We start from the raw sequence: 20,901 nt of genomic DNA, 5'->3' as shown, positions 1-20,901 counted from the left end.
GTCGATTTGCCTTACATGTTCCTTGCGCGACCTCTGTGTTTACCCGAGAAATGCGGCACCCTAAGCACTCGCTGCAACGGCCGAAGGTTTGAACAAGGACGATGGCACCAACTGCGTTGTGCCAGTCATATACCCGACTTTAATTGATAAGGGAAAACGTCCATCTCGTCGGCGGCTCGATCCGACAAGCACACACTACTCTAGCAGTACGGAGTCCAGCACCGCGGATGTGGTTGTGATACAAAGGACTTGCACGTTGGTGCAGGGGATTTCACCATTGCTGCCGGTCAATTACCTTCAAGCCTGCAGCGACAAGCAGTAGCTTGACAAGTCTTTGCCTTTGAAGAGACAATGGTGTTGCATCCAAGTCGGTGATCCGGCGCCAGGGTTCTCGACATCGTCTGAGATTCCCATCTTGTTATTGACAGCACCGCTATTTCCCTCGACCGAGAACCAGAAAACCCGTTCGCTTCGATCCTCTTACTCAAGAGATACTACACGACCCCACGACCATGAGAGAAACAATCTGCAGCTCCTGGATTGCCAATTATCAGCACCTTGGTGGTACCAAAGCCCCTACAGTCGAGATCCTCCCAACCACCGAGCTGAACATGAAGAGGAAACTGGCATCAACGTATATACAGGGCTGCCACTCGCTTCTCAATACATATTCTTCAATAAATAACAGTTCACAAAATACTTGTCTTCAGCTGTTCTGTCAAGTAATACAGCAGCACAACCATAAACCATAAGCCTCAAACCACCATCACCACCAACCTATTACTTTGAAGTGTGCGAATCAGAGCCACAACACAAGCCGCGACCAGTGGGATGCATCAAGCAGAGTTCAAATGGACCCCTACATCCTGGATCACTGCCCCTTAGCAGCTTGCAAGGACGAGGATGAGGAGGTCGATGACGCACTTCGGTGGCAGGAGGTGTATTGACGCCGAGGCCCCTTACTGTCGAGACCCCCTCTAGCCCAGATACTAGAGTAGCATCTCTAGCAGAGGAGATTATCAAACGTACTTCAGTCTCCCTAGAACAGGAGGACTTGGTGAAGAAGCTATTTGAGGCTCACTCTCGGCTTCCTGCTGCTTATCGGACACGGATCCTCGCCCTGCTTGCTAAGTCGAACATCGCATCAACAATGTCACAGAGCATTATGAAGGTGGTGACAGATCATTACCCTTTGGCGTCTTGGGCGAGAACGAAGACAAGGAGATTGATGAAACACCGAGGTGGCAGGAGGTGTATTGACGCCGAGGCCCTTTGCTGTCGAGATCCCCTTCATCCTCTTCGGTGGGGGCGGCTTGGGGTTGCGGCTTGGGAGGATTAATGACGCACCGAGACTGGCAGGAGGTATAGTGATGCCGAGGCCGTCTTGCTGTTGAGATCCCTCTGAAGCCGCTCTCCCATCGCAGGCTCTCAAAAGCCAAAGCCGAAACGGGCTCGACCTCAGAAAAAAGCGACGCCGCTGATGGACCGGAGATATGCTGGCGAAGACACGGAAGAGAAAGGCGTCGGAGGAAGGTAGGTGGTTGCGAGTGGACTTTTGTTGCTTAGTGCTGCATATGTGTAGCTGACTTTGATGCTCTTAGAAGGAGATGATCCTTCGGCCTACGAAGAAGACAGGTCATACGACACAGAGAAAGCAGCAGTCCAAAGTGCGAGCAGGGCTCAGGTAAGACGGTAGTTTGAAATATTACGGGTCACCGTGAGGATCAAGCTCTAACCCTGTTAAGCAGTGACTTTTGTTCTTTTATTGTTGTGCATTCTCTTGCTTTCCTCATACTTGATATGCCGGTGAAGACACGGAAGAGAATGGCATCGAAGTAAGGTAAGTAGCTCAGCGGGCGTCTGCTGTTTGTTGTTGCATATGTGTAGCTGACTTTGATGCCCCTAGGTGGAGAAGAAGTTGAAGAGATTCTTCAGCCTTCGAAGAAGACAAGTCGTTTGACGCAGATGCAGCCTCCCTCTAAAGTGCGAGCGGGGCCCAGGTAAGACGGCGGCTTGGAATGCCATGTGCGAGTTGAACTAGTATTAACCGATGCGAGCAGCAATCGGGCCGCCAATAGTACTTTGGAGAAATCATAGTCGGCTTCATCTTCCGCCAAGAGCGCAAAAAGTCAGATTCGTCGAAATGCGCATAGCTTCCGCGAACCCCAGGGTCCTGACGATAGCTGAATACCTCCAGCCCCCAAAAAGCCACCCACATCTAGTGGCCTGTGCACTTCCTTTGGGGTTGAGAAGATACGACTCGCCCTTTTGAGCAAGCCGGGCATACAGTGGGTTTCCTGTGAGGTCACTCATGTGCATCCACTTAAGTACCAGTGTTCTAATCTCAGTAGTATTATTGCTGGAAACACCGCTTTTCCGGAAAGTGGGATTAAAGAAGACGGGGGGAGGGGGTCTGGGACACTACAGACAAAGATCGTGGCGATGACAAGAGATGAGAGGGCCCGGAGGAAGGATTATTCTTCCTAGAGCTACTGTAAAGCTCTCCAGGAGGCACTTCTGCCCATGTACGACGGTACACGGCTTTCAACAAGATGAAGCGAGGATCCATGTACCGAGAGAGATCGAAGAGTTCCTCTACGCCAACGCGATTGACTGGACTGAATGGCCGCCACACCCGCCCAATTTGAGTGTGATTGAGAACTGCTAGGCCTTTCTCAAGTGGAATTTACGTTCTTTATTTCCTGGTCTAGGGAATCACAGAGACAACGAAGCCGACTGGGCAGCATTGATTGAGAAAATTGAGTTCGCGTTGGATGTTATTCAGTCGCTGTTCAACTCTATGGAGCGCCAGCTGCGCGCCGTTATCCGCGCCCAGGGATGGTATACGAAATATGAATCCCTGATTTCAGGGCTACAATGGGGGTGATCGCAGACTTTTGACCGCTTACTTTACTCGGGATGTTAAACGAGACCTTGAGGCTATTGGCCAGTGTTTGAGCTTATGTCAGGAGGTTGTTCGCCAGAATCTAGTTTGACACCAATCGAACTAAATGGGCTGTTTAACAGTATAATTTATATTAACATGGGGTACGTATATTGAAACTTCCTGGCTAGCATGTCACTAATTTTTCGGATATTCTTCTCAAACACAGAGATGACCTGGTTGTCAACCTCAGTGGTGGTAAAGTTGATCTGAGGCACACGCTGCAGAATCGTGTGGACAATATCAGTCGCTCCCATGAGGATCGCCGTGTCCAGTCGAAGATCTTGTCACCTTTATCGACAGCCCAGCCCAGCCAGTTGCCGAAAGTCCTTCAAAATGTCTACCAGAGCTCTCAAATGGTTCAGTCAGCCTATTGGCAGTCTACAATATCAGCGTGCATAACTATGTGGGCCAAATGATGCAACACCGTACGGCTCTCGAATACGACGTTGAAATCCTGTATACATATGTATGTCTCGACCGCAAAGAACGCCATAGGGTATCGCTCCGGCGTGGGTATAATGACCACAGCGGGTTACTAGAGGACTGGGGAAAGGGTTATTCGGAAGACAAGGGCCTGGCTACAGCACGTCGTTCAGAAATGGGTATATTCTCTTTGCCGACATTCCTAGGGTTTTATTCCCCAGAGAGCTTTTTCCTAGGGCTTTCCTATGTCAGCCGACGTGCCTAGAATGGCTATCATTTGTGGCGGCTACCTCAGGCCGACATATTGCTACTTGCAGCGGGGTCGTTAATACTAAACAAACAAGCAAACATCCTGTTATTGCAGATCCAATCTATAAGGATCACATTCATTCTCTTCAATCGGCTTCTCAAAGTTGGACTTATATCACACTGGTGTTATTTTTCGGGGGTGGTTGGAGATGTTAGAGAGTGGCGGCAATGGGAAGAGGAGAATAGTCAGAGCTGAGGGCTGCACGGTCACTATCACGGACCACACAGCTGGGTCGTACAAAGGACTGTTTTTACTTTCAATACCTTGTTCGACTCTTCAGCCCAATCAGCCTGCCAGTTGAGATCTTTGACGCCTTTGACTGCACTCTCTGAACAAAGGAACGTCCGCTTTGTAACTAGCCCCTGACAGGAGAAAAGGCGTGAGATATTGATGGCTTTAGGCGGATTTCGACCCATGATGGTCTACTACTTGATCCAAGCAGTGATGCGGCTGCTGAGGAGACTTTTACGGAAAACAAGTGGCGGCTCATGAGCGGTGCGGTGCTATGCCACCAGCTCACCTTGTCTGGTGTCTATCCGCACACGGCAAAGTCGAGCATTGGGATATCATATCGAAGCATGCGATAACGCTACGGCCGCGATGAGAGCCCGGCGGTGCCCAGGCCCAATCCAGCAGGGAACCGCCATCACTGACAGCCTCATGCCCAAGCCGCAGACGCATCCATCAGGTAGCCCTTCTTGTTGCTGGAAGGGGGAGGTTGTTGTCATGGGCTACAACGGCTGGTTCAAGGACATGGGCAAGCCTGACAACAAGAGTAAGATGTACTGGTTGAACGGAACCCTTTCACTGATCCTGCCATGAATACTAATGAATGTTCAACAGGTTCGGCACTTCTTACGGCCGAAGCCCTCAGACACAGCGTAGATGCCATTCCGAGGCTAACACAAAGGTCTCAATTGACCCGAAGTAAGCCATCCGGTCCTTGGTCATTCGCCGTTGATTCCAAACTAACCGTTGAAACAATATTTAGCAGTGTTCCCACAAGCAATTATGGATGTAAAAGTCCCGTTTAACGGCCCCGTCCATATCAAGCGCAATTATCGCAGAGCAAAGCACGGCATCTCAATAGAGGAGGTCACCGTGCTTCGTGTCATCGTTATAGAGAGAATGAAGGATTGGCGACAGTGTATCCGCCTTTCGAGGCAGAAATTGACATCGGCCGTGTCATTGAGGCTTCTTTTGACCACGAATCCTCGACAAGTGGCGGCAAGAAGCGCAAGATCCACACGACTAACAACAGGCTCTGCCACAAATGCAACAAGAACTTTCCGAGCCGAACGTCCCTTGACGAGCACTGACTCGAAGCACCCTAGCCCCTACGTCTGCGTCTTCCATTACGCCAACTGCAACACCAGATTCGATGCAAAGAAGAAATGGAAGTGCCATGTTAGTACCAGGCATCTGAGCCTAGAGTACTGGGTTTGCGCAGAGGGCATGTGTGCTGATGAGCGGCAGTCATCTCACCAGCGATACGCGGGGTGCGTTTCCCAGCGATGATGACTTCACTTCAGTCAGTCGTTGAATCTGACGAAGATATAAAAGAGACAATGAGAGAAAGAGAAACAAAACTCACCTTGGCAACGTGCCACTACATCCAATCAAACACCATCCACCACTCCCACAGCGGCAACGAGTATCGTTCACTGACAAAGTGCTTCTCCTCGTCTCTCCAGAGTCTGGAGCCGCTAGAAGTCGCGTAGAACCTCCAGCTGTCGTCTATGACCTAATGGCTATAGTCCTGCCACCCCTTACCATGCAGCCGGCCACTGTGACCCAGGGACGCTCTCACAGCGAGCTGGATGGGCCAGCAACGTCCGAATTCTGCCCTTCTCGACAACCCGTTAAGTTCACAATCCTAGAGACTTTGAAGTCTTTGGGGATTCAAATGTTGGGGATCAAGCCGAAGATTATTTTTGCCCTCTCTGCAAAGCATTCTTTCGCTCCAATACTGCTTCAACCTACCTGCACTTTCCAGGTGCTGTTGAGGGTGATACAGAGGTGGGATGCGTTTAAGCGTTTAGACTCTCTTGGGCGGGAGATTGGTGGTTCATTCAACGAGACCTCATTTGATCTACTTATATGTATTGTGTGGCGGATTAATGGATTATGTGAGTTGATGCTGAGGATACCTGAGAGTTGGTAATAATATAAACGTTGATGGGTATTTGTTCGCTGCTATTCTCTTTTTATCTCACAAATGTGCCAAATAGTTGCCCCAGGTAAACCCCATGTGAACAGGTACATCCATGCGCTAGTAGAGCTGGGGCGGATTAATTACTGGCAGTTGAATCCTGTTGAATGACGAATAAAAGATCCATGCTACGCAATCGGGTGAGTTTCGCGATGCTGCTGCTGCTGCATGCCAGTCATCAGTACTTGAAACTTGCTAGCTGCGCCACCGAAACTGCATGTACCGCGATGCACTCACCGGGAGACGAGCTGCGCAGGTGAGGCTGTCCCTACCATCATGGATATTTACTATGAATACTACCATAACTTGATGGAATTGGCTTCGTACGAATATCACATGTGGATGCTCCCAACAATTATTAACTCAATTCATCTTCAATAAGGGAGATGGATGAGACCGACACACAATGGGTGGCTCATCATGACAAAGAACTATTTGATGTAGTATCTAATGGTCGACGAACTGTATAAATAGATCCAGTCAACAGATTTCGATTGATGATTTCCATGTTATGGCGCGTGCCCCTCTCGTACATGTACATGACGATGGATCCGGCCAAGATGCCTCTCGTCAATCATGTCACGTTGCCCAATTCCCTCCCAGCTATCATTCGGCTCCAATCATTGCATATATGATCACATTGATTCTGTAGAAATTTCTACTGGCAATGGATGACTCGCCATGCCCGACTAGTTACAGAGGCTGGATGAAACCAGGGACCACAGAACTCCATTCCTTCAGCATTCAGCATTCAGCGTTCAGCATCATTTGGTCGGCATCGTGTCCAGGCTACGTTGCGTGAAAAGCTGCAGTCGACACCGTATCATTGACGACTCGTTTCCACTCCAGTTGTCCTTGTTTTCCCAAACCCGCCAAGTCCCATCCATTACGATCGGAACTCGGCTGGCTACAGCCAAGCACGGATACATGTAGCCACCAGCTAGCAAATGCTACTGCGGTTAGCACCATCTCGGGCTACCCCAGAGCCAAGACATCTTGGAGACGTGCTGTCACCGTCGTTATCTAGATAGCTGAGCTCTGACACTGGAGCTGATGCTTGCAAAACACGTTGCAGTGGCATGTCACTACAGTGAGAAGCCATCGAACCGGCCGCTGATAGCAGTAGATCGACTACTGTCACGTATGTGCCTCTCTCAGACTCGTTCTCGGGTCAGTCTGCCACCGAGCAAATACTCGTATTAGCAAAATCCAAAGCCTAGCAGCCACAATGCAACGTTAACCTTGAATGATTCCCCCACGCTGGTTATCTCGTCCTCCTGTGCCTGGAACCTCGTACCAAGTAACTGCTTCTGGAGTAGGGCCGCCCTGTGGCTGGCCTTTGGAGTGCGGGGGGGACGTGGTCAAGACACTAATACTGTACGAGGACAGCACGGTAAGTAAGCACGTATCATCTCGTACTCCGTGGTGCCTGGGATAGCCGCGAATAACTGGAGCCAAGCCCGCTGGGGATCCGCAGATACTTGCCGGGCATCTTCCTTCGCCGTACAGTCGATGAAGCAGAGATAACGGACAACTTGTTGATAGAGCCAAGATGGGCCAGGCCACATCTAATCTGCTACCTAGTTGAATAATGGACGCTACCAAGAAAACGAATGATTAAGGAAGATGTCGGAACTATCAGGCTGACGACAAATCCACGCCTTCGAGATTCCCATCCTCTCCTGTCCATTCTCCGTTCTCGGTAACAGTAATACGAGAGTCTCTCGCTCCACCCCCGCAAATGGTCGAGTTTTTTTTCTCTCTCCCGCCTCTTCAAGCCTTCATCTCCACTTCTTTTGCCTCTCCATCCTTTGCCTCCATCCCGCTAATCATACATGGCTTGCCCTGGCCTGGAACGGACAACATCCACAAGTCTGGGGCAGAAACGAGCATCCATGATTCTCCGGCAACTTTTCATGTCCTGGGAAAACGACTTCTTGTGCATGATGGAATGATCCTGGGTCGATGGTTCCAGGGGCACTCTGCCATTGGCAAGTCTAAAATTGTTTCTTTTTAAGCTTCCCTTTAGGCTCTTGAGCAAAAACCACATCCCTGCCAACCTCGCCGTCCGCCTGATAGGTGGAACAATCGTCGAGGAGCCATGCTAACCGTTGCTTCTGCAGACTTCTGCACCGCTCTGCACCGCGCTAGCAACCTTGAACTGATAACGTGTGGGATGGGCCATGCACTCTCCAATCTCGAAACTACCACACTCGAACAGTCGCTAGCCGGGAAGAGCCACAAGGTGTGCCAGTCCATTGAACCCTGCAGTGTCTGATCGGCCTACCTGGCAACCTGGTAACTCGAAGCTGACAGCATCACTCCTAGCTCTCCTCTTGTGCTACTACTCATGCCCCTCCGCATCACCTGTTCCATCGCACAGGCTGTCCCTAGTGGCAATTTCGTTACATCGGTCCAAAAGCTACTCCAAGCAGCTGCACAGTGGCGGAAGCCTTATCGGTCATGGCACTCCACTCGGTAGCCCATGGACACCTCCTTACTTGGTATATATCCACGACTCCCTAGCCCTGGTTTGTTGATTTCTACGGCTCGGAAGTCGCTGTCCTGCGTCGTCTCAGCACCTGCTCAAGCTTGGCTGCGTCTTGCGGCTGTCTGTCAACCTCGGCCGTGACGACCTCAGTCCTCTCCATCAGGAACTGCTCTCGAGGCTTGGCCCTACGACGACGCTTTCTTCTTTCCTGTTCTGCTTCATTTGCCCGTACCGATCGGTAAAGCATCGCAGCAATGGCGGAGAAAAACGACCTCCAACGCGAAGAGACGCGGCCAGACTCTATTCGCGACTTGAAGCATGGTGGTGCCACCGCCGAAGCCATCGAGGCAATTCGTGCCGAGCACGAGCTCACCTTTGGAGAGGCCCTGAAGCTGTATCCCAAGGCCATTGCCTGGTCGGGCTTTGTGTCCATTGGTGTAATCATGCTTGCCTTTGATCCCCAGCTTATCGGAAATCTGTATTCGACACCTCAGTTTGCTCGTGACTTTGGGCACTTGTACAAGGGAGATGTGAGTCTTTTCTTCTTCACCATTTACCTCGAATAGCGTTGCTGACACCGATCATCGCGCAGTGGGTGATTGAAGCTTCCTGGCAGACCGCTCTCTCAATGGGCAACCCAATCGGCCAAGTTCTCGGTGCACTCTTCGCCGCTTACCCCATGGATTACTTTGGTCGAAAACTCACCTTTGCCGCCTGTGTCATCCTCACCGCCGGCATCGTCTTTATTCAGTTCTTCTCCAAGACTCTCGGCGTTCTTCTCGCCGGAGAATTACTGGCTGGTCTCGTTCTTGGAATGTTCGTCGTCATTGCGCCAGCTTATGCCTCCGAGGTCTGTCCCACCGCGCTTCGTGGTCATCTCACCTCATTCGTCAACCTTTGCTTCGTCATCGGTCAACTGCTAGGAAACGGTGTCACTGCTGGTACGTCCAAGCTCGAAAACCACTGGGCCTACAAGATCCCTTTCCTGCTTCAGTGGTTCTGGATCCTCGTCATCCTCCCTGGTATGGCCTTCATCCCGGAAAGTCCATGGTGGTTGGTTCGCAAGAACCGCTTGGAGGACGCTGAAAAGTCGCTGCGGCGTCTGGCATCGCCCAAGGTGAATGTTCAAGCTACTTTGGCTTTCATCGTCGAGACCGATCGTTTGGAGCTGGAACTCGAGGCTGGCAGCACATACTGGGATTGCTTCAAGGGTGACAACTGGCGCCGAACTGAAATTTCCATGGGTGTTTATTGCACTCAGGTCCTCAGTGGTATCTACCTCATCAACTATGGCACCTTTTTCTTTCAGCAGGCTGGTCTTCCTACCGCCCGCGCCTTTGACATGTCCGTTGGATTCTTGGGTAAGTAATTATATCGTGGCATTTTTGTTATCCAGCGTGAGATGTGTTTACTAATGACTCTCTCTGCTGTCCTGTAGCCGTTGGTTTCGTCGGAACGCTCGTCTCATGGGGTCTCATGCTCAAATTCGGTCGCCGCACGCTCTTCGTCTCGGGTCTCGCGATGCTCGTCGTCCTCCAGTTCGTCATCGGCATTCTCGATTGCGTCCCCGGTCGACCTTCCGGTGCCATCTGGGCCGAGTCGTCCCTCATGCTCATCTGGAACTTCTTCTACGACATCTCCATCGGCCCCGTCTGCTTCGTCTTGCTTGGTGAATGCTCCGCTACGCGTGTCCGCTCCAAGACAATTGCTGCCGCCACCGCCGCTCAGGGACTCCTGGGCATCGTCATGACCGTTGCCATTCCGTACATGATCAACCCGGAGCAGGCCAATTTGCAAGGCAAGCTGGGCTTCTTCTTTGGCGGCCTTGCTCTCATCTGCCTGGTTTGGTCTTATTTCCGCGTTCCCGAGACTATGGGCCGTACCTTTGAGGAACTTGATCTTCTGTTCGACAAGAAGGTGCCTGCGAGGCAATTCAAGGGCTATAGGCTGGAGGGCGCGGTGTCGGCCGGCGCGGCGTGATTACACACGCGCAATCATGGACGGAAAGGGGGAGAAAGAAGGCAGAAAAGAAAGTGGCTCGATATTCGAAACGGATGCCTTTCACTGCGAATGACAAGCCGATCTTGATGTTACTGATCGCCGTCAAGTTACTCTGAACGAAGCTGCCGAAATCCCCCTGAGAGGCACCCAACGACCAAATCTCATCGGGACTGAGAGGAGAGGAGTGGAAACATTTGGAACATATTTTTGCGAGACAAGAATGTGTGAGCCCATGCTTTCTTTCTCTTTCTCGTTTCTTCTCCACCTTTCACGATTTTTTCTTTATTACATTGGAATTTTTTCATGGCATTAGATACCACTTGAACAAGTAATGAACATTGTTGAACCATCCTCAGTCCCCATCGTCACGTTTCGCCTGACGCAGCTAGAAAAATACAGGGGGTGGCCAAAGACAATAGGGGAGATTTGACATTGAAGCTATTGTTCTCAGATTGGATCTGTGTCAATCGTGAACGGCACTGCCTGCCGAATGGTTGATACAAGCCTTGATCCCGATCTCGTCAAGGCCCAACTATAGGCCTTTTGTAGAAGATATGGTCCGCTACACCACGTCAGGTTGCAACATTCATGCATAATCAAGTACAGTCTGATTGGATACCGGCTTACCGAATAAGCTCGGCGTCATCTTTCTCCTTTTTGATCAACTGACAATGAATGTGGTCCGCGGAGATTAATCCCTGGAGATTACGCTCGAACCACCTCCTTGGCAATCTGATGTTACCATTTGGTAAAGTTAAATGTTGTAATTGCATTAGAACGTAAACTATTGAAGCGGATGAAAGTAACATGTCAAATCCTAGTAATACAATCGCCTGTTGTTTGTAACGTCTTGGATGGAGGCCGGTCAAACAACATCCTGATACACATTCGGAGGCTGAATCATGACTTAGGCCGTCACTGATGAACACCATGTCCGCTGATATGCCTGTCCAAGCGTCATTTCAACCCTCGAGCCTCTCCAACCATTCGCAGCTGCACTGGCCCTCTCTAGTGGCGGGATATTCTCCCATATAAAGTCTCAGACGCCGTGGTCAATGGTCTGCGCATCAACCCATCAAGGTGAAGAAAAGCACTCCTAAAGACTGGACGATATACCGGGAGAGATTGTCTCGAGCGCGCTGATGAGCTCATCGAAGAACCTCTTCTGAACTTGATAGCCCCACTGGTTCGTGACGTGCTTCGCTGGCCTGGTACGACGGATTCATTAGTTATACAACATTTCTACGAAGCAGTGGCTGTTGAAGAGTATGATCGATGTTACTTACACCTGGACCTTGCAGTTGGTCAGATACTGGCCGTGGCTGCTTTCGTCCGTGAGGATCGCGTGTACCAAAGTCCGGCTCCCCTCTTCTGTGGAGCGAGCCATGATCTTCTCAGCGATTCTAGCCCCCGCTGAATCTGACTCTCTGGTCAGGTCGGATTTGCAGTAACTGGGGTTGGGAGTGTTGATAATGAATTTGCCCTTGGCTCTCTTGGCTATTTCCCGCACGGCAAAAAGAACAAGGAGTTTTGAAAGCGGATATCGCCCACCCATGTCGCCTTGTTTTATGTCATTCAGCCGATCGAGGAGGTTTCTATCGTTGAGCCCACCGAGAGGAGCCATGTAATGCAGAGCGCTGTTGGGAATCACGAAGCGACACGGGTTGCCTGTTTGTTGCTCTGACCTGCGCATGGTCGGGAGGAGCAGGAAAAACAGGAGAAAGGTGTTGATGACGTTGACGTTGAGCGTCTTTTCGCTTCCCTCGCTGAGTACAAAGTGGTTCGTCATGATGCCTGCGTTGGCCAAGACGCCGTCGAGTCGGGGCAACAGAGTTGCCCGTCCTGCAAAGGTCTTGACGGACGCCTGGTTATCCATGTCGATCGGCCACACTTCAATGGATGAATCGAGTTTTCCGGTGGATTTGAGGATTTCGTTCTTGGCTGCTTCTCCCTTGGAGGGTGTTCGAACGGCCATGATGAGCTTTCCCACGCCGAGGCGGGAGAGATGGCGGGTGGACTCGAATCCGAGGCCGCTGTTTGAGCCGGTGACGACCATGATTTGACTGGAGAGGTCGTTTTGTGTATTGGGAATGGGGAGGGTGACAAAGACTCTGCCGTAGATGACAGAGCCAAGCCCGTGAATGGCAGACATGTTGCTTTATATAGTTGAGTCTCTCTTTTGGAAGAGTCTGCGATCTTCTTCGAATTGAATACTGGCTTGAGCTTGCGATTCAGATGGTGAAACAATGGTTGCTTAAGTGTTGAAGAAAAGATGCTCCTGAAGTGACTGTTTCAGTGTTTAAGAGAAGATGCTCTTAGAGTGGTTGCTGCAGTGTTAAAGAGAAGATGCTCTTGGAGTGGTTGCTGGATGCGAGTCCAAGTGTTGATGATGGCTCAGACGGAGATGCAGGACGAAGGCCCTCGCCGTCACACTTAAATAATTTGTCTTTCCATTGCGTCCTCCAGCTGTCTGCCTCTTCTCCCTCGCTATTCCATCGTAATGTTAGCAGAGTCACCATCAGCCACCATTAGCCACCATCATCAACAACACAACAACAACACAATCTCCTCGAGTTGAGCATCACCATCTCGACTTACAAGATTCCCGCTCCTATCTCCGACTCAGCTCTTCGCACCAGCTGACGGGATTCCCCCTTGTGGAGAAGCCGGGGATATTATCTCCGCGATAGTGCCCGCTAAAAGTCGCCGATCCAGCCATGACACTCTGAGCTAAGGAGAAATCAGGCAATTGGCAAATGCTGCAAATCGATTTCCCGCAGTTAGGCTGGCCCGGAGTTAATATCCCCAACGGGGTTGTTAAATAGTCCGGTGCATCACCGATAACAGCCGGCCTTTTCGATTTCCACCACCTAATCTCCTGATCTCTTTTCTCTTTTCCAACATTGTACAAGTGCTGTTTTATTTATTGTTTTTTTCCTTTTTGTTTGTTGGGAGTCGCGTAATGGACTTTGGCCCAAGGAAGATTGAAAAGCGGAACCGGGCCCCCGTGTCTTGCGAACCATGCCGAGCTCGAAAGTAAGCAAAACCGTCGTTCCAACGACATGCAAAGTCTCCGAATGAAGCCCAGGAGAAAACATGGGAGGAAGCTCACCTTTACGCTTCGCAGGCAAATGTGCAACCGCGGCCAGCCGTGTGAGGGCTGCACCAGACGGAATCAAGCGTCACTGTGTCGATATGCTCCCAATGCCATCAGGAACAAGGCTCGCCCGCCCAAGGTGGGCAACATCCAGGAGCGGCTGGATAATCTAGAGGTGATGCTGGCTTCGATTGCGGCGAATCCCGCTGCTGCTGGGATTGGTATAGGAGCTGTGCCCAGTACGCAGGCTTCGTCCGGCCAGAGGAGAATGCCGGCGTCTTCCTACCCAGAGCCTCAGTCACCGTTCAAGCCAGCTCGAGTTCCCCAAGACGATCACGCCTTGCCGCCTGAGCTGCCTCATCGCCACGAGTCTGGAGATGGCCAAGTCAGTTACATCGACCCCAGCCATTGGAGGGCCATCTTGGACGAGATCAAAGAGGTCAGAGAGCATCTGGCAGCCTTTGACCGCCCTCTGGTGCAGGAGGAGCCGGAGCGCAAGAGCGTTGCATCAGAAGACGGGGCCGGATTTATGTTTGGCAAATTTCCGGTGGTCGATCTCGAAGACATCATCAGCACCCTGCCGCCGAGATCGGCCTGCGATGCCCTTGTTGCCCAGTATTTCAACGCCAGATTCATGGTGCTGGGTGAGTCCATGACAGTTCATGCTGTTCATATCCATCCTTGGCCCTACAATTCGAGATTCGGTGCACTAATGCAAGCGGGCCGTCTGCATGTCGTGTATAGGCATCCTGCACCCGGTCAAGTTCCAAAGGGAGGTCAGTTCAGTCATCGGAGATTAGTCAACACTTGACAGGTCGTTTTTCATGTTGCAACTAACCATTGGCGATGAATACAGTATGAAAAGTTCTGGGAGGCTCCTCTCAAGGCACCTCCTCTTTGGATTGCTCTGCTCTTTTCCGTTCTCAGCCTCACAACCTCTCTTCGCAATGTCGCCGGTGGCTCGGCCGGGCCCAAGTCGGCAAAGCCAACAGCCAAGACGCTGCAGCAAAGAACAGTGGAATGCCTGATCTTGGGACGTTTCCCTACCGCAAATGCGTATGCTCTGGAAGCCATGATACTGCATCTCCAAAGCTGCTACCTCACCATCAATAGACTCGGCTCCGATCACTGGTTTGAGATGGGCACTTTGATCCGCCTCGCCTTTAGAATGGGCTATCACCACGACCCGGATGGCTTACCGGGCATCTCAGTCTTTGACGGAGAGATGCGGCGGCGCGTGTGGCACAACATCTTCCAGGTGGACGCGCTCATGTCTTTTCAGATGGGGTTCCCAAGCATGATTCCGACAGAATTCTGCGACACCAAAGTGCCGAGAAACCTGCAGTTCTCTGATCTTGATATGGGCATGACTTTGCTGCCTCCAGGGCGGCCTCTGTTCGAAAACACCCCAATCAGATATCCAATCGCCAAGTCTGGTGTCATGGCCGTGTTCAAACGGATTGTTGCGCATTCCCAGTCTTTGTCTCTCCCAACCTATGATAACACGATTATGCTGGATAACGAAATGAGGGAGTCGTACAGCAACCTGCCGGAAATCCTGAGAGGGAGGGACGTAGGTCGTTCTTTCATGGACCCATCGAGCATCATCTTCGAGAGATGCACACTCGAAATGCTCTACTTGAAGGGTCTCATTGTTCTGCATCGGCGGTACATTAGCTACGAAGTTGACGGCCGTCGATTTGAGCACTCCAGACGAACCTGTGCTGAAGCCGCTCTCGACATCCTGGCTCGTCAGGCAGATCTGCATCAAGCATGCCAACCTGGAGGGCGTCTGTACGACGACCGATGGATGGTCTCTTCACTGACCATGCACGACTTTCTTTTGGCTGCCATGGTCATTTGCCTGGATCTCTCGGTTCGTCTTCGGCGTCCTTTGAGCGTGTTAGTGCCAGGAAAAGACGACGATGCTCTTACTGGGCGAGAATACCATGCGCTGCAGAGATCGCAGAAGATATGGGCATCCAGTAGCCAGATGTCTCCCGAAGCACGCCTTGCGGCTTTGGCGCTCGGCCTGATGGTGCAGAAAGTGGCCGAAAAGGACAGACGCCATATTCCTCCATCTACTATTACGCAAGAAGATCTGGCTGCTGCTGCTTCAGCTTCTACCCAAGAGCTTCCGTATGCAGGGCCCATGTCTCAGATGATTGATGGCATAGAAGGGCTAGACTGGGTAAGTTTGGATCCGTGCTTGTTGATCAGGTTGGAGGAGGATCTAACTCGAAGCAGGGCTTGTTGGACCAGTACTTTCAGAATCAGCCGACGGATCCATCACAGTTGGAGGGATTCAGCATTGATTCCAGTTGGTTTGACTTACCTCTGTAGAAGAAGTGGGAGGAGAAGTGTTTGCAGGAGTACCTTGCGGCTGGTGCCAGCTTTTGGACTGGAGAAACAGGTCACATGACGATGCAAGAGGAGCAGTAGAGTGAATTTGGGGAAGAGTGAACATGAAGAAGAAGAAGAAGAAGAAGAGATAGAAACAAGAATGAAAAACGGAGAAGGCGAGACTGCGAGCAATGTTTCCTCTGTCTGCGAGAGACGGTCAGGATGGGGAATTACTGCCGGTAGTTCAGAACGTACATCAAACTGCCAGGTAGAAAATGCAGATTCAGCATGACCTCAACGATACCCAAAACTGTAAGGGAGGAGGACAAATGCAGGGAAATATCACTGGTGCTTGAGAAAAGCTATTGAAGGAATTATTGATTTAATTCCTAGTCTACTGCATCATATTCAACTGCTATTGTGTGCGTTACGTTATTGCCTTGAAACGTCCCAGCTGTTTGAACGCCCCACTAGCAGAGCCAACCAGTTGCCGTTTTCCCTGCTTTTGTTTTTAAAAAGCCCACCCCAACCTTCTCGTTGCTCTCCCACTTCTTCCAAACATCTCTTCTTTCGTTCCAATTTTTTGGTTCGAAATTTGCTCATTTTTTGGCCTCTTGGTCTCTTATCTCTACCAACATTTGCTTCAACATTCTTCCTTGCTTCCTCATTCTTCCAATAGTAAGCTTCTGCGGCATCCATCTTCAACAGCCGCCCACACTCGTCGCGTCTTGACTGAACTTTCAGACTAATCATGGCCACAGATGACATATTTTTCTCAATATCCCACTCTCGGCATCGAAATGCCAAAGATCAGGTGGTGTCACGAAAAAGACACGGATTATGCACCGGCCCAGCTGCCGATGAACTCTACCCACCCCAGGCAGGGTACTAGACTCTGCATCAACCCATCCCCCCCTCGCCATATATATCGACTCATACTTGTTTGTAATTGCCACGGCGGTCCTCCAACACTCGCTCGGCGTCAACTCAAGTTACGGCATTTGCGAGGCCATGTTTGCACTGGGCCCTCCTTAGGACACCTGCGTTCTGGCTCAGCAAATGTGCCACCCAGACTCGCGAGTAAACACTTCCTTGACACTTTTTGCAAGCATGGACTAACATTCTTACAGAGCACAGAGAATGTTGCAATGCCTCACGGAAATTATCGAATTGACGGAGCGCAGAGAGGCGATTGAGGTCAAGATGACTGATGTCGTGGCCAAGGTTGGCTGGCGGGGGTGCTACTAGAGGACCCAGCCGGCCAGCCTTGTTTCACAATTCACGATTGGCCCTCGCATTGTCAAGGACAGACTGCATCCGTGGTTTCCTGTGGCGCTAAATGCTACAACTGATGGGGGACGGCTCTCTGGAGTTTCGACGGTATGTTCAGTTCACTAAGCTACACAACAACTCTCTGCATTGTTGCAAAAGAAACACATGAACCAGAAAGACTAACGCTGCCAATCAAGACAGAGGTGGTCGTTGGACCACTGATAATACCGTTTGTCCGCTGGAGGGCGCACACCGGCTCGAAGAGGGCCAGGCATTCAATGCCTTCAAAGGTGACATTCGGTAGAACGCCAAGGTTCAAGTATGGCGCGGCCCGGGGTCTACGAGAGGCCCAGGTCGCTGCCATGCTTGAACCTTGGCGCCGAATCACCACGAAGCCAGCTTCCCCTGTACTGGCGGGCCGTTGCCGTGCTTTGCCCGGACAAGACTTACAAGGCAACCGACATTGCCATTGTACATTTAAGCAAGCTCCTTGTCCAGTGTAACAAGTGGCTCCTCGTTCTCGATGTGCAGGGGCCTATGACGTACTGGGCTGTGGTTGCTGCCACGACCTCTGAGATGCAGAAGATTAAGCTCTCGGACACACTGGCCAAGGAGCTGGTGTTTGCTCTTCTGCGTGCCAGACAGCGCTAGGTCCTTCGTCAGGATGATCCCCGATCTGCTACCACCACTGTTAAGTCTCACTTCATCGCCAGCCGCCAGCGACTTCTCCAAAGATTTGAAGGAAAAGGACAAGGACCTGTGCAAAACAGTCAAAGTGTCTTTAATCACTCAGCGGTAGACGCCACCACCACTGTCAAATCCCATTTCATCGCCGGCCTCCAGCGACTTCTCCAACACTTTGAGGAAAAGGACAAGGACATTTGCAAAACAGTCAAAGTGCCCTTAATCACTCGGCGGTAGACGATTACCTGAAGCCAGTCTCCCCTGTATCTGTGGCCAATCACTACAAAGAAGCACACAATCAAGAGCTACACAACGACCAGAAGCTTTTCGCCTACCAGAAAATTCAAGATGCCCGCTGATATTTCTTCGACCAGCTCAACCTTCTGTTTGCAAAGTTGCTGATCGCACAAACAAAGAAATCGCTCGCTCTGCTCCGGTGTCGAGTTCAACTTTTGCCCAATCATTCATCCCCATAATACTCCGCGGACTGTCCTGCCACAACCAAGATTCCCTCGCGTTATCTCCTGTAAGTACAATACTGTGCATTTATCCAGTCCGCTGTCAATACGCAGAATACGGCAGAATGCTGACCCGCGTTGTAAAAGGTTAATCCTAGCGTGTCTCCCAGCTCAACGGTCAACCCGCGCTGTTCCCGTCATTACTTTCGCGGCATCTTTCCAAATGTGGTATTTTAGTGTCGAGCTACTCAGCATCTTGCGGTTGCGAGGAATGCGATCTCTTCCTATTGGCTGCAAAGAGGCGATCATCACAGCCACGATGCACGAGTCGTCTAATTTGCGGAGGATTACGTCGACTTTTCGCGGCATCATCCCAAGAGCGGGAGAGGCTGATCATGTCGGTCCTCTTTATGCATCGAGGGAGGATTGCCATGTAATCCTGTCACTTGTTGCTGTGGTGCCTCCTCGAGCGTACCAAAAACTATAAATGATGGCAAACTCACTTTCACGAATTCCAGAATGACCACTGCTTCATCACCATTCGACTGCATCACATATCTTGTTCTTGATGAACAGTCATCAAAATGCTAGCCTCTCACCTTCAGTTGTTACTCTGTCTAACTGGCATTGTCAGTGGCCTCTGTGCACCGCCTCCAGAATCATGCAAGGCATATCCTGGCACGTCCTCTTGGCCCTCCGCCCACGCATGGGCTACCCTCAATCAAACCATCAATGGACGACTGCTTCGACCTTCTCCGCCCGGTGCGGTTTGCCATCCTAGCCAGTCTACCTACAACATCAGCCAATGCTCCCAGGTAGTCGACGAGTGGAAGACGTACGACTTTCATGTTGCAAACCCAATTTCCGTCATGTGGGACAAGTTCGACAACTTTACCTGCCTACCTGATGAAAACACGCCGTGTTCTCCAACCGGGTATCCTGCCTATGTGGTGAATGCATCAACTGCAGAGCATGTCAAGATTGGCATAGACTTTGGTAAGTTGGATTCATGCCCTTTTACAGTGACGGAAACGCAGAGTGGTCTAACCATATCTCTTCTTAGCACGCAAGTACAATGTCCGCCTCAACGTCAAGAATACTGGCCACGACTATCTCGGGCGCTCCAATTCTGCAGGCTCCCTCTCCATTTGGACTCATAATCTGAAGACAATCGCCTACAACAAAGGGCAGTATAAGCTGCATGGCTCTGGGAAGATCTTGCAAGGAAATTCCATCACTGTTGGCGGTGGATCTGAGATGTACGATATATATATTGCTGCAGACAAGCATCACGAGCTTATTGTTGGTGGAGGAGGAAAGACTGTTGGAATAGGTGGCTACATCACTGGCGGAGGGCATTCCATCTTTGCGCCAAAGTATGGCTTAGCCGCAGATAACGTGTGGGAAATGGAGATTGTTACACCAGGAGGCGATATTGTTATAGCCAACGAAGATAGACATCAAGACCTATTCTGGGCAATGAGAGGAGTAAGTAGAGCTATTCTCAAGATGACCAACTTCTCAATACTAATGAGCATCGCAGGGAGGCGGCTCAACATTTGGTGTCATCACATCCATCACGCTCAAGACGCATCCAAGCCCCAAGATTATGGGCGTCGCCTACATGATGTTCACCGATCCCAAAGAATCCATCGTCTTCGACCTCATCACCTACATCGTTTCCCAAATACCCAGTCTAATGGCACAAGGCCTTTCTGGCTACAATCTCGCCACAAAAAACATGACGACGCCCGTCCAGATTCCAGGCATCCCAGATCGCATCGCCGGATTCCTAGGCACAACGGTTCTCCAAGACGTCGACAGCCCCGACGTCGTCGCAAAGATTTTCAATCCAATCAACGAAACCCTTGACGAGCGCTGGCCCAACAAGGTCCAATTCTACACTCTTCTTACCGAATATGATTCGTGGCTGGCTTGGTTCAGCCAGAATTATGACACCAACCAGGCGGGTGGAAGCCAGTACCTCGTCTCCCGACTTCTCGATGGCGAAGCCTTAACTGGTAACCCGCGGAAGCTGAAGAGCGCTCTCCAAGCAGCGATAACTCCGAGCGGAACCATATCCGTATTCATGGTAGGCGGCAAGGGTGTCCAAGAAGCGAAGCCGAGAGGAGGTAGCAATGCCGTCAATCCCGCATGGAGAACCGCATATGTTCACGCTCGTAAGTTGTTCAATCTTTCATCCAACGTGACAAAGTCCATTTTACTGACGATAGCCTACCACCAGTAACCAGCGAACCGTTCGGGCCGTTCAACAAGACTGCAGAGAACAATGCCAAAGCGATCCTCGACAAAGAATTCCAACCACTCCGCGATCTGACGCCCAAATCCGGCGCATACATCAATGAGGCACGTTGTTTTCTTTATCCCTCATCATTGATCAATGGCTACTAACTTGTCCTTGTCACCGTAACAGGCCTATCCGTTTGAAAAGAACTTCCAACAGACATTCTGGGGCAGCAACTACGCGAGACTCCTCCGCATCAAGCGCGAAGTCGATCCTACAGACGTTTTCTGGTGCGCGCCGTGCGTGGGCAACGAGAGATGGGAGGTTCGTCCAGACGGACAGCTCTGCAAGAAGTAGATGAGACCACCGTCTTCGGATCGAGGTCGGCTCTTCTTGCGTTCTTCAGCTGCGACCGCGA

General features: G+C 51.0%; 6 protein-coding genes across 6 annotated transcripts; 5 read left to right on the top strand and 1 right to left on the bottom strand.

Moving 5' to 3' along the window:
- Nucleotides 1–4,280: 4,280 nt before the first annotated feature.
- Nucleotides 4,281–5,546, top strand: Triagg1_6382 (uncharacterized protein; the record flags this gene model as incomplete). Its single annotated transcript, XM_062901000.1, has 4 exons — nt 4,281–4,455; nt 4,524–4,607; nt 4,672–5,179; nt 5,438–5,546. 4 exons carry the CDS (start codon nt 4,281–4,283, stop codon nt 5,544–5,546), a joined length of 876 nt encoding a protein of 291 aa, XP_062754635.1.
- Nucleotides 5,547–8,637: 3,091 nt separating this feature from the next.
- Nucleotides 8,638–10,363, top strand: Triagg1_6381 (uncharacterized protein; the record flags this gene model as incomplete). Its single annotated transcript, XM_062900999.1, has 3 exons — nt 8,638–8,913; nt 8,976–9,744; nt 9,822–10,363. 3 exons carry the CDS (start codon nt 8,638–8,640, stop codon nt 10,361–10,363), a joined length of 1,587 nt encoding a protein of 528 aa, XP_062754634.1.
- A 1,117-nt stretch (nt 10,364–11,480) lies between these two features.
- Triagg1_6380 (uncharacterized protein) lies at nt 11,481–12,536 on the bottom strand (the record flags this gene model as incomplete). Its single annotated transcript, XM_062900998.1, has 2 exons — nt 11,481–11,592; nt 11,671–12,536. The coding sequence occupies 2 exons, from the start codon at nt 12,534–12,536 to the stop codon at nt 11,481–11,483; spliced, it is 978 nt and encodes a 325-aa protein (XP_062754633.1).
- A 979-nt stretch (nt 12,537–13,515) lies between these two features.
- Triagg1_6379 (transcriptional regulator family: Fungal Specific TF) lies at nt 13,516–15,923 on the top strand (the record flags this gene model as incomplete). Its single annotated transcript, XM_062900997.1, has 4 exons — nt 13,516–14,125; nt 14,226–14,257; nt 14,338–15,672; nt 15,825–15,923. 4 exons carry the CDS (start codon nt 13,516–13,518, stop codon nt 15,921–15,923), a joined length of 2,076 nt encoding a protein of 691 aa, XP_062754632.1.
- Nucleotides 15,924–17,417: 1,494 nt separating this feature from the next.
- On the top strand, nt 17,418–17,747 carry Triagg1_6378 (uncharacterized protein; the record flags this gene model as incomplete). Its single annotated transcript, XM_062900996.1, has 1 exon — nt 17,418–17,747. One exon carries the CDS (start codon nt 17,418–17,420, stop codon nt 17,745–17,747), a length of 330 nt encoding a protein of 109 aa, XP_062754631.1.
- Nucleotides 17,748–18,757: 1,010 nt separating this feature from the next.
- On the top strand, nt 18,758–20,650 carry Triagg1_6377 (CAZyme family AA7; the record flags this gene model as incomplete). Its single annotated transcript, XM_062900994.1, has 5 exons — nt 18,758–18,813; nt 18,873–19,234; nt 19,302–19,726; nt 19,782–20,418; nt 20,484–20,650. The coding sequence occupies 5 exons, from the start codon at nt 18,758–18,760 to the stop codon at nt 20,648–20,650; spliced, it is 1,647 nt and encodes a 548-aa protein (XP_062754630.1).
- Nucleotides 20,651–20,901: the final 251 nt, after the last annotated feature.

This window comes from Trichoderma aggressivum (assembly GCF_033847375.1).
Source record: "Trichoderma aggressivum f. europaeum strain CBS 100526 chromosome Unknown scaffold_025, whole genome shotgun sequence".
NCBI lineage: Eukaryota > Fungi > Ascomycota > Sordariomycetes > Hypocreales > Hypocreaceae > Trichoderma > Trichoderma aggressivum.
The sequence above is the reverse complement of the archived record's forward strand: the minus strand, read 5'-3'. Positions and strand labels throughout refer to the sequence as shown.